Consider the following 11,949-nt stretch of genomic DNA (forward strand, 5'->3'; position numbering starts at 1 on the left):
AGTGCGTTCACGACAACTGGGCATTCGGGGAAAAAAACACTATATAGCTGATTCAAATTATCAAAGCTTGATGATTCGTTTATTATTTAAATCAGCTGTGTAGTGCTAGGGCAAAGACCAAAACGGGCACTCGAGGACCGAGTTTGAGAAACCCTGCCCTAACCATGTTAAATGTAAGCTTCAATGGGATAGAGACGTCCCAGGGACCTCGAATAGCACGGACCTTTTTCTCAGTCCGAGCTCATTTTTCCCCAAGTTCCAAGTTGTCTTGAACACTCGGAAGTCAGAGATTTCCGAGTTCCAAGGTGTTTTAAACGCGGCATAAATTTCAGATGTCGCAATTTGATGATGTACAACTAATTTGTTATTGGTTGTTTTAGGGAGAAATGGGCGGGTCTTTAGTTTGGGCACGCTGGAGGAGTTAGCAATGTTAACTTATGGTGATGGCGTCGGGTAAGTGAATTCACCATAATAGAGATTTAACCATAATAAATCATAATTTCAAACAATAATGAATATGTTAAAACATTGGAAGTGTAACATATATATATATATATAGTGAAAACATTGGCTTACAAGCTTGCTGGCACTGAATGAGTTTTATGAAGGAATGAAATAGCTGGCTAGCTAGCTAACATTGGCTAGTTTGTGCTAATCACTAGCTAGCTAGCTAGCAATTAGTAACGTTGGCGTAGTACTAATCACTGATATAAAATTAATGCATGAGAAAAGGCATAAGTTAGTTATTGTCATAACAACAATAGCCACCGGTCAAGCTAACTTCTGTGTTTTTCTGCAGAGGATGAAGTCAGTCTTCTGGTCATTGTTGTGGATGTCAATCCCATATGGTGGGGTCAGCAAGCTAATCGAGAACCTCAGGTATTTAACTATTATTAATTGTGCAATTGTCTACAGAGTTAGCCTCTACTTCAAAGAATAAATTATACTGAGATATGCATGATTTGTCTTTCTCCTTTCTTAGTTCACCCTGTCCAAGTGTCTGGATGCAGTCATGGTGATGGGTAACTCCCACCTGGTCATGACTAGGACCAACAAGCTGGCCATAATTGCCAGCCATTGTCAGGAAAGGTACTCAAACTTGTCACTTGTTAGTAGATACACAGAATACTTATAAATGCTGGTTTCTGTCCGGTGATTTTATGTTCCAATCTAATTACAAATCTCTCTCTTCCTTCCTTGTCATATGCTGCAGTCATTTTCTGTATCCTTGTAAGCTCTGGAAATCTGGAGATGGTCATGGGGATGACAATGCATCAACAAGTGGGGATGGCAAGTATGAGCTATTGTCAGTTGCCAATGACTTCATTGCAGAAGAGATCAAGAATCTCATGTCAAGAAGTAAGTGCAGAATAATTTCCCTGTGCATTGCCAAACAATAACACAGTTAGCAGTGTTTGTCAACTCTCTTTGTGTACTCTTATAAGATCCTCACTTTTGTTATGTTTTTCAGCTGAAGTGAAGGGAAATCAGACAGACACACTATTGGCGGGATCACTTGCTAAAGCTCTCTGCTGTATCCTTTCCATTAAAATGCTTAATCATTACAATGCATTTACATTCGAACAGCAGCATAATCACCATCTTAGAGAAGATATTAATCAATTTCCCTGAAATTATTTTGGGCAAGGCTGCACATCAGAGTCTCTGGAACCCTTTCCCGACAACTTAAGGTCAGAAGTTTCTGCACATATGCGGTATTCTCTGCTTTACTCATTCAGCTTCCCGGAGTATAGGCTGCTCTGGCGAGGGGTGCTCATTTAAAAAAGTTAGGTCAAAGCTGAATCAATGTCTGCAAGATCACATAATGACAGTAGTCAACATAACAGAACCAAATATAATAGCAAAGTATAACATTACTGTAAGAAAATAAAATTTTTATAATTTATGAGATTTTAGGATGATTGTGCGACTGGTCCCATTTTTCTCTCGTGTGGTCAAAACTCAACAGCGTGCGCCACTAGGCAAAATATGTGCTTTGATTGAAACAAAACACAGGTATGCTACTTTAACACCATCTGTTCTAAATTTAGTCACCGTACATAATTCAAGACAACCCTGTAGGCTACTTTAGAACAACACTTGATAACTCAAGAACATCTAAATATATATCCCCATGAAACTGATTGACGTTTCACACTTATAAAATGTATTTAATACGACTATTCGCACTATCATAAGGGGGAAAATATCATAAATGTGTTTTTTTTTGTCTTACAGTAACGTTATACTATGCTAATATATTCAGTTCTGTTGTGCAGAATACTGTCATTGTGTGATCTTGCAGACATTGATTCAGCTTTAATCCAACTTTATTAAATGAGCACCATTTGCCAGAGTAGCCTGTTCTCTGGGAAGCCGAATGAGTAGAGCAGAAACTGCGTGAAGTAGAGAATCACGCACATGCGCAGAAGCTTCAGACCTTTAGTTGTCGGGAAGAGGGTTCTAGAGAACTTTGATGCGCAGCCACTGAATTATTTTTAAATGGCTGGTTGGTGTTTTGTCGATTTATAAATAAAATCCCCCTCATCAAATTTGAGCTGGATGCTTGTATGTTTCTTTTACTTTCAATATTCAGATATCCATAGAGTCGCAAAGGAGCTGGAAGGTATTCAGAGCATTTCAATTACTAGGTTAATAAAGTGTTAATAAATTCCATCAGATTTAATCTTACAATTTTGTAATGGTCATTATACCAGTCATGGTTTTCAGTCATATGTTTCCCTGCTTTTTTTTAGCCGGACAAGAAATTAAGTCAAGGATATTGGTAAGACCTCACTGGAGTCAGTTTCACAAGGGTCTCTTACTCTTTTGGTGAGTGTGGTTTGAATATTTGTTTTGTGTTTTTGCGGAATAGGTCGTTAAAGCAGCAGAAGACTGTGCCTTGCAATATATGAACTTCATGAATGTGATCTTCGCTGCCCAGAAGCAGGTAAAATTACTTCTCAGCTTTCGCTTTCTTTAGCATATGTTTAATGAAGAAACTGTGCCTCGATTTTGTCTTGTCTTGTTACAGAGCATCCTAATAGACGCCTGTGTGTTGGACTCGGACTCGGGTCTCCTCCAACAGGCAAGTTTTGATTGCTTTATCATATAGATGTGCACAAACATTTTCAGAAGGTTCACCATTTTCTACTGTATTTGTCTTAACAGGCCTGTGACATAACTGGAGGATTGTACTTGAAGATACCACAGAAGATTGCCTTGGCACAATATCTTCTGGTGAGGATAAAAATGATATCAGATAAAAATTGATTAGCTTTTATGTCTTATCTTTTATGTCTTATGCTTTGTGTGATATTGGTTACATTCTCTTTTACCTGTAGTGGGTATTCCTGCCAGACTCTGACCAACGCTCCCAACTGGTGCTGCCACCTCCTGTACATGTGGATTACAGAGCAGCATGCTTTTGCCACAGAAACCTCATTGAGATTGGTTATGTCTGCTCAGTGTGTTTGTCAAGTGAGTTATGTTTTGTTTTCTCATTGTATAAAAGTTGTGAACATTTGCAGTTGTATAATAATTGAATTTCTAATGAACAAACCCTATTCTCTTGAAGTATTCTGCAACTTCAGTCCCATCTGCACAACGTGCGAGTGAGTACTACAGACCTTTACTCTTGTTGTAATAGACATTAGGGGAAGTAGGAACAGGTGGTAATTATTTTTGTTTCTGTGCAAATGTGTTTAGTCATCTTCAAATGCCTTTTCCTTGTAGGACTGCCTTCAAAATTCCATTGCCCCAGGTGGTGAAGTCAAAGAAGAAGAAACTCAAGCCATCAACGTGACATGCAAATTAACACTACATGGACCTTTTGTAATTGGAAAGTTTTATTTAAAGATTACCACGGTTTTCTTTTGGTAAGGTATTACTGTATAATCACCCTCCTTGGTAAACCGCAGGTTATGTCAAGCGGAAATATTGGTTTAGGCCGTGGATGGTCACTAATACACAGAGGGCTTGTGTAGGTGCAGGTTTTTGTTTCAGGCAAGCAGTAACACACCTGATTGAACTAATCAAAATAACAAAGGAACAAAAGCCTCCACCACTACAACAGAGTTGGCCACCAATGGTTTAGGAAGCGCTAATGCTTGATTCATGACATGTCGGAACTAGGAAACTCAGACATGTTTGACTTGGATACGATAATACCCGAGTTTCCCACTCAGACAGTATCAGAATAAACCAATGGGAAGCTCTACACAAATAACCTAGGTACATTTTTACTCTGAGGTTCCGAGTTTCCGTCATGAATCCAGCATATGGCTCTGGGTTTATGATCACAAAAGATAATGGCTACAATTTTTTTTATTTTTTTTATGTCACATCTCACCATTTGTACATGCATGTTTTTGATACTTTTAAATACAGAATTTGTTAATCAATAAATCTGGCCTAATATTCCTTAATATAAATTCCAATACAATTTTGCATCCACTCATACCAACATTCTGAATTGTTTATTTTTTTACAATACCCTCTTACCATTTGTTAAGTGAACACTAATTCCATAAAGATTAAATAAAATGTTTTTCCTAGTGTCATCGGTCGTCACTAGTTACCGTGGTGGTCATCAGGCAGGCAGCTGATTATTACCCCTTAATACCATGGTACTATCATGGTTTTTCGGTCACTATCCTAGGCAGGAAAATACCATTGTATTTCCTGACATGGTAATTTTTTTTCCCTTGTACTGCCATGGCAGGAAAATATCATGGTATTTGCACCAGTACCTTGGTGTGTATATATACAAAAGTATGTGGACACCGCTTCAAATTAGTAGATTCGGCTATTTCAGCCACACCTGTAAATGACAGGTGTATAAAATCGAACACACAGCCATGCAATCTCCAAAGCCAAACATTGTCAGTAGAATGGCCTTACTGAAGAGCTCAGTGACTTTAAACGTGGCACCATTATAGGATGCCACCTTTCCAACAAATCAGATTTCTGCTCTGCTAGAGCTGCCCCGGTCAACTGTAAGTGATGTTATTGTGGAAACATCCAGGGGCAACAACGGCTCAGCCACGAAGTGGTAGGCCACACAAGCTCACAGAGCGGGAACACCGAGTGCTGAAGCGAGTAAAAATCGTCAACACGTTCTACTGAGTTCCAAACTGCCTCTGGAAGCAACATCAGCACAAGAACTGTTAGTCCGGAGCTTCATGAAATGGGCTTCAATGGCCGAATAGCCTCACACAAGCCTAAGATCACCATGCGCAAAGCATCGGCTGGAGTGGTATAAAGCTCACTGCCATTGGACGCTGAAGCAGTGGAAACGTTATCTGGAGTGATGATTCACGCTTCACCATCTGGCAGTTCGACGGACAAATCTGGGCCAGGAGAACACTACCTGCCCAAATGCTTAGGGCCAACTGTAAAGTTTAGTGGAGGAGGAATAATGCTCTGGGGCTGTTTTTCATGGTTCGGGCTAGACCCATTAGTTCCAGTGAAGGGAAATCTTAAAGCTACAGCCTACAATGATATTCTAGATTATTTGCTTCCAACTTTGTGGCAACAGTTTGGGGATTGCCCTTTCCTGTTTCAGCATAACAATGCCCCCATGTACAAAGCGAGGTCCATACAGAAATTGTTTGTCGAGATCGGTGTGGAAGAACTTGACTGGCTGCACAGAGTCCTAGTTTCAACCCCAATCGAACACCTTCGGGATGAATTGGAACGTCAACTGCGTGCCAGGCCTAATCGCCCAACATCAGTTCCTGACCTCACTAATGCTCTTGTGGCTGAATGGAAGCAAGCAATGTTCCAACAGCGAGAAGCCTTTCCAGAAGAGTGGAGGCTATTATAGCAGCAAAGGGGGACCAACTCCATATTAATGCCCATGATTTTGGAATGAGATGTTCGACAAGCAGGTGTCCACATACTTTTGGTCATGTCGTGTTTTTTCCTGCCATTGTAGTGACCACATTTTTTTTTTTACAACAATGAACCATGGTAGTACAATAAAAAAAAAATACCATGGTTTTGTACTAGCAGCATGTAGTGAAACGAAAGCCAACTAGTTGTTTACAATGTATTGTGATGGTCTGTCTCCTCACCGTTTTTCGGGTAAAGTGACCAAAAACGTAGTAATTTATGGTAACGTTACTCACATAATGCAACATTGACTACTTGCTCTGCAATTGCAAAGCGTAGGCCATTACCCTCTTAAACCCCCTTAGCTCAAAGTGAAAAACCACAACATACATGGTGTAGTTGTGTAGTGCACCCTCTTAAACCTTGGGCCTGGAAAAGGTATGGTGGGGAGAATTAAAGGAGTCTGAAACCTTGAAGATTTGAAATAGTTTATCTGGTGCTTCTCTCTTCAATACAGTTTTCAGTTGGCTCTCACTCATTCAACTGACTTAGCTACTCTTACACAATTATAAATGGCCAACATACTAAAAAAAATAGTTGTAAAAAGATATCGCAGAAAAACATTTTTATCATGTAATTCTCAACATAACCCAAAAAACAGCAAGTTACAACGTTTCCCTTTGTTTACACTGTGAACGTTAATGGCAGTGACGTTGGTCCTGTCGCCATGCAGGTTAGCTTGACTGGAGGTTAGCCGACGTTAGCTTCTATGCTAACGGACGTTTATAAATGAATTAAACTATCATAACAATTATATAATTACACTTCGCGTAACTTGGTGTTTCATATCCTATGCTTTATAACTCGCTCACCGTGATGATAACGTTTAAAATATTTCGTTTATCTGGCGCTTCTCCAGTTTCAGTTGGCTAGGCAGGCTACCGCGAGCAGGGTTGCCATGTCAAGCTCAATGTGTAGCCCATGACCACTCAAACCCACACAAAAGGCCTGAAAACTTGCCCAATTAATTTTTTTTCACAGCAAGAGAGGAGTTGCCATATCTATACAATAAATCCTTTTCCATTAAATTATCGAGCCAAGGAATATCATAGTAACTTGTAACGATGTTAGAAGCAACATTCGGGTTTCCTCTAAATCATGGGTGTCAAACTCTGGCCCGCGGGCCCGCGAGACAATACCAAATTACTACTAGAGCTGGCCCGCCGGTATTATACAGCGCATTCACCGCTAATACTACATATCCCATAATGCTCTGCTGTTGTTTTCGCGCGCCAATCAGGACAGGACCCAGAAACGCCCTCTCCTCTGTGACAGTAGTCATAGCAACATAGACGCTACAACTGTTAGCGCGCTATCCCTTCCCAAAAATGGCGAAAAGAAAGGCAGAAAACAGGAGCTTTCTGGACAAGTGGGAGGCAGAATATCTGTTTACATATGTAAAAGACAAACCTGTTTGTCTTGTTTGTGGAGTCAACGTGGCTGTAAGTAAGGAGTACAACATTAGACGACACTATGAAACGAAACACCATGACAAATACAAGGACCTGGACATGACTCAAAGGAGCCAGAAAGTAGAGGAGATGAAAAGAAGTTTGGTTTCACAACAGAATATGTTCAAAAAAGCCACATCACAAAGTGAGGCTGCTGTAAAGGCTAGTTATATAGTGGCAGCAGAGATCGCAAAATCAGCCCGGCCCTTTAATGAGGGAGAGTTCGTGAAAAAGTGCATGATGAAAGTTTGTGACCTCGTATGCCCAGAGAAAAAGCAAGCATTTTCAAACGTGAGCCTGAGCAGGAACACAGTAGCTGATCGCACATGTGATCTTGCCACCAATCTGTATGACCAGCTGATGGAAAAGGGAAAAGATTTCGTTGCGTTCTCCCTCGCTGTGGATGAGAGCTGCGACGCATCTGATACTGCTCAGCTGTCAGTCTTCATCCGTGGAGTGGACTCAAATCTGTGTGTTACGGAGGAGCTATTGGGATTCAAATCAATGCATGGCACAACCACAGGAAAGGAAATCTTTGAGGAGGTTTCCAAATGTGTAACTGAAATAAAGCTGCCGTGGGATAAACTCGTTGGATTAACGACAGATGGTGCGCCAGCGATGTGCGGTAAAAAGAGTGGACTGGTGGACATGGTTCGGGAGAAGATGCGGGAAGAGAACTGTGCAGGTGAGCTAACTGTTTACCACTGCATCATACATCAGGAATCACTGTGTGCCAAAGCCCTAAAGATGGAACATGTTATGACCACAGTAACACAGGTAGTTAACTTTATAAGAGCCAAAGGTCTGAATCACCGCCAGTTTAAATTTTTTCTAGAGGAGTGTGGTTCGGAATACGCAGACGTGCCGTATCACACAGAGGTGAGATGGCTAAGCAGAGGAAAAGTACTGAACAGATGTTTCGAGCTGCGTGAGGAAATATGTAAATTCCTGGAAACCAAAGGGAAGGATACAGCAGAGCTCCGGGAGCAAAAGTTTCTGTGTGAGCTGGCCTTTCTCTGTGACATCTCGAGCCATCTCGATGCGCTGAACCTGCAGCTTCAGGGGCGGGGGCGCATCATCACAGACATGTACGCTGCAGTGAGGGCCTTTAAAACTAAACTGTGCCTGTGGGAGAATCAGATGCTGCAAGGAAACCCTTGCCATTTTCCCTGCTGCCAAACCATAAAAGCGCAGATCTCTACCGCCGTGTTCCCATGCGCACAGTTTGCTGAAAAACTCAGTGTTCTCGCCGCTGAGTTTAGCCGGCGATTTGCCGACTTCGATGTCCAGAAATGTAGGTTTGAACTGCTTAGTAATCCCTTCGCAGTTGATGTGGAAAATGCACCAACCAACATCCAAATGGAGCTGATTGAACTCCAGTGCAACGACACGCTGAAGTCAAAGTATGATGCTGTGGGCGCCGCACAGTTTCCACGGTTCATCCCTGACACAATGCCTCAGCTCCGCACCCAAGCTGCTCAGATGCTCTCCATGTTCGGCAGCACTTATCTATGCGAGCAACTTTTCTCCTCGATGAAGATGACCAAAACAACTCACAGGAGACGTCTGACTGATGAACACCTTCGCTCGATACTGAGGATTTCTTCAGCTCAGAGCCTGAGCCCAGACATTGATGAACTAGCATCCAAGAAGAGATGCCAGGTATCTGGCTTGGGCACATCAGATTAGATCAGTGTGCAATAATTAACGTTTTCTTTGTGCACTTTTTCTTGCTACAAGGCATGGGCTTGAATGGTTGATTGATTTATTATCATTTTATTTGTAAAATTATTAGCCAGTGGAAAAAGTTTATTTTGGTATTTAAATCAGAAGGCTGCAAATAGAAAAGAGGCATACGATTTTTATTTAAATTTTATTTATTTAATAAATGAATGCCATTGATGTGTTTTTTCATTTGAAATTCGATTTTGCATGTCTCCACTATTAAATTATATATTGTATGGTAATAAGCGATGCTTGTTCCATATTCAATGTTAAAGCAAAACTTGTTTGGGTCCATATTAAAAGGTTCATTTGTTCAATGTTGGCCCGCGACTTTGTTCAGGTTTTACATTTTGGCCCACTGGGTATTTGAGTTTGACACCCCTGCTCTAAATAATAATTATTGCAAGCTATGACATAATTAACAAATTTAAATATGTTGCAAGAGAAAAGATAAATCACCCTTATTAAAGTGACCAGATCATTTTTCATCAATGGATGTTGATTTAACTCGTTTGACTGCTATGATTAAGCAATAAGGCACAAGGGGGTAGGGTATATAGCCAATATACCACGGGCTGTTCTTAAACTCGTCGCAACCTGGAGTGCTTGGATACAGCTATATTGTGGCCATATACCACAAACCCCTGGGGTGCCTTATTGCTATTATAAACTGGTTACCAACGTAATTTGAACAGTAAAATGTAAATGTTTCGTCATACCTGTGGTATATGGTCTATTATACCACAGCTTTCAGGGCTCGAACCAGGTTTATAATTGTAAATAAATCCCCTTTGTGCATGTTTATTTTTATTATTTTTATTTTACCCTTATTTTACCAGGTACGTTGACTGAGAACACATTCTCATTTACAGCAACGACCTGTGGAGGGGGGATGAATGAGCCATTTGTAATCATGTGCATAACTATTGATAAATCAGACAGGAGAGTTAGAATTATGAAAATTGGACAGAGGATCTCGAAATCATAATGACAATCTAAATAGCCTACCTACAACTGGTAAAAAAGTTGTCACAACGTGTGCACGTGCTCTCACACCTCTTGCTCAACACACACACTCCTCCGGTTCTCCCCACCACTCAGCAACTGCCTGCCTCACTGCCTGACAGTCAGCAGCAGGTCACAGTGAAATAAAATAAAAAATTAAGAGAAATGCCATGGCGGCCGCGGTGCAACTTAGAAATAGCCCATATACCCGCAACCAATACATTTAAACCGGCGACATCGTTTCCCAATTTTGCAAGAAAACTGCGAACATGGCAACACTGAGCGCGAGAGCCACTGTAGAGAGAGTGCGTGAAGCAACCACTAGAGCGAGCGGCTCTCTCTGTGGGCGGACAAGCACAACACCCCATGACTTTAAATACTGTAAATGATCGATCACAAAATCCCAAAGATTACGCGACCATATATCTCACACTGTCCAACATTTCAGTTTGGAAACACAGGGAACCCAAACATTACCATTTTTCACATCAACTAGTTCCCTTTGTCTTAGATGTTACAGACAAACTAGGACCAACAATAGTAGCATGCCTCTGACTTCATCAGAATCTTGCCCATACTGGTATATAAATCCAACAATATAATACCATCCAACGTCCTTTGACTTTGGGGGGTTTATTTATTTAATGCATTATACTGCCATTGTATAATGTTAACGCACAATTAATAAAAATGATACCATATTATAATTTTGGGTACCATTTATCATAATTGTGCGTTATCCTGGTAGAATGTATAATGCAGGTTAAAACCATTGTATTTTCATGATCCACATCTATACCATGGTATGATTTAGGTGCATGGCAGTACCATAGTACCAACATACTTCAAGGCTAAAACCATGTTACATTTACATGATTCAGACTATACCATTGTATAAGGGGCGGCAGGTAGCCTAGTGGTTAGAGCGTTGGGCCAGTAACCGAAATCCCCGAGCCGACAGGGTCGTTCTGCCCCTGAACAAGGGGCACTGTTCCTAGGCCGTCATTGTAAATAATAATTTGTTCTTATCTGACTTTCCTAGTTAAATAAAGGTAAACATACCATGGTAAAAACACGTCCGTTCTTTATAGTGTAAGAAATTGTATTAGATATTGGTAACTTGTTTTAACAACTTCTCAACATTAGCTATAGTTGACACAACATGCACACAACTCCCCTCCCCCATGACAATCACAGACACACACAACTCAAGGTTGGAGCACAAAACAAAGAACTATCTCAGGAACCAATGGAACGTTGACATCAGGCCCGGACAGGACAACCCACGACCCAGATAGACCAATCGGAAGGCCAGACTACCAGATCAACCTACTTTGCTTGTTGCCTATATAAAACTGTACAACTGTTTAAACTACTCTCTCTTCTCCGACGATTCCATAAGAATCAGACAGAAAGGGGCCGTGCACGCTTTTGCCTGATATCTTTACACTTGAATAAAACGGCCTTATTATACAAATATCCACCTCGTCCTATGTCTCCACTTGTTCTCCTGTCTCCAGTAAACGTTTTATCAACAGAAACTTGGTAAGCAGAGGATGGTTAAGACATCTTTGATTTCGGTCCAATAGAAAGTTGATCAGACAGGAGACGCGTGGGAGAAAGATTCCAGAAGGAGAGGTGACCTGTTTTAAAGGAGAATCGCGATTCAACTCACCCAGGAAACTGATCAAAAGAGCTCGAAACTAAAGGTGAGCAGATGCCTGTTTAATCAAAATCTGTATATTGTATTATAGCCAATATCTAAATTCAATGATCAGAAGTACTGTGGTGAGTGTGAATTGTTGCTAAATTTATGTGGAATTGTTTAGAATCTAAGGCATTGTGTAAAGATATTTGCGAAGTATAAAATCAA

The 11,949-nt window shown here is 40.8% G+C and overlaps 2 protein-coding genes across 2 annotated transcripts; both read left to right on the top strand.

Annotated features, from left to right (window-relative positions):
• The first annotated feature begins 403 nt into the window (after positions 1 to 403).
• Positions 404 to 4,562, top strand: gtf2h3 (general transcription factor IIH, polypeptide 3). Its single transcript, XM_039002349.1, has 13 exons — positions 404 to 453; positions 800 to 879; positions 983 to 1,089; positions 1,214 to 1,359; positions 1,472 to 1,534; positions 2,597 to 2,626; positions 2,757 to 2,785; positions 2,876 to 2,950; positions 3,035 to 3,088; positions 3,172 to 3,240; positions 3,345 to 3,480; positions 3,578 to 3,614; positions 3,736 to 4,562. The coding sequence occupies exons 1-13, from the start codon at positions 438 to 440 to the stop codon at positions 3,803 to 3,805; spliced, it is 912 nt and encodes a 303-aa protein (XP_038858277.1). The 5' UTR covers positions 404 to 437; the 3' UTR covers positions 3,806 to 4,562.
• Positions 4,563 to 7,100: 2,538 nt separating this feature from the next.
• LOC120021716 (general transcription factor II-I repeat domain-containing protein 2-like) lies at positions 7,101 to 9,202 on the top strand. Its single transcript, XM_038965596.1, has one exon. It carries the CDS (start codon positions 7,224 to 7,226, stop codon positions 9,033 to 9,035), a length of 1,812 nt encoding a protein of 603 aa, XP_038821524.1. The 5' UTR covers positions 7,101 to 7,223; the 3' UTR covers positions 9,036 to 9,202.
• The last annotated feature ends 2,747 nt before the right edge of the window (positions 9,203 to 11,949 follow it).

The sequence above is a fragment of the Salvelinus namaycush genome, chromosome 1 (assembly GCF_016432855.1).
Source record: "Salvelinus namaycush isolate Seneca chromosome 1, SaNama_1.0, whole genome shotgun sequence".
Classification (NCBI taxonomy): Eukaryota; Metazoa; Chordata; class Actinopteri; order Salmoniformes; family Salmonidae; genus Salvelinus; species Salvelinus namaycush.

Bases quoted from the DNA above. Each gene is read 5' to 3' on its own strand.
- gtf2h3 (XM_039002349.1), top strand. The intron at 1,535-2,596 runs GTATCCTTTCCA...TTCAATATTCAG, and splicing joins ACTTGCTAAAGCTCTCTGCT to ATATCCATAGAGTCGCAAAG. The intron at 3,481-3,577 runs GTGAGTTATGTT...ATTCTCTTGAAG, and splicing joins CTGCTCAGTGTGTTTGTCAA to TATTCTGCAACTTCAGTCCC.
- LOC120021716 (XM_038965596.1), top strand. From the start codon at position 7,224: ATGGCGAAAAGAAAGGCAGAAAACAGGAGCTTTCTGGACAAGTGGGAG.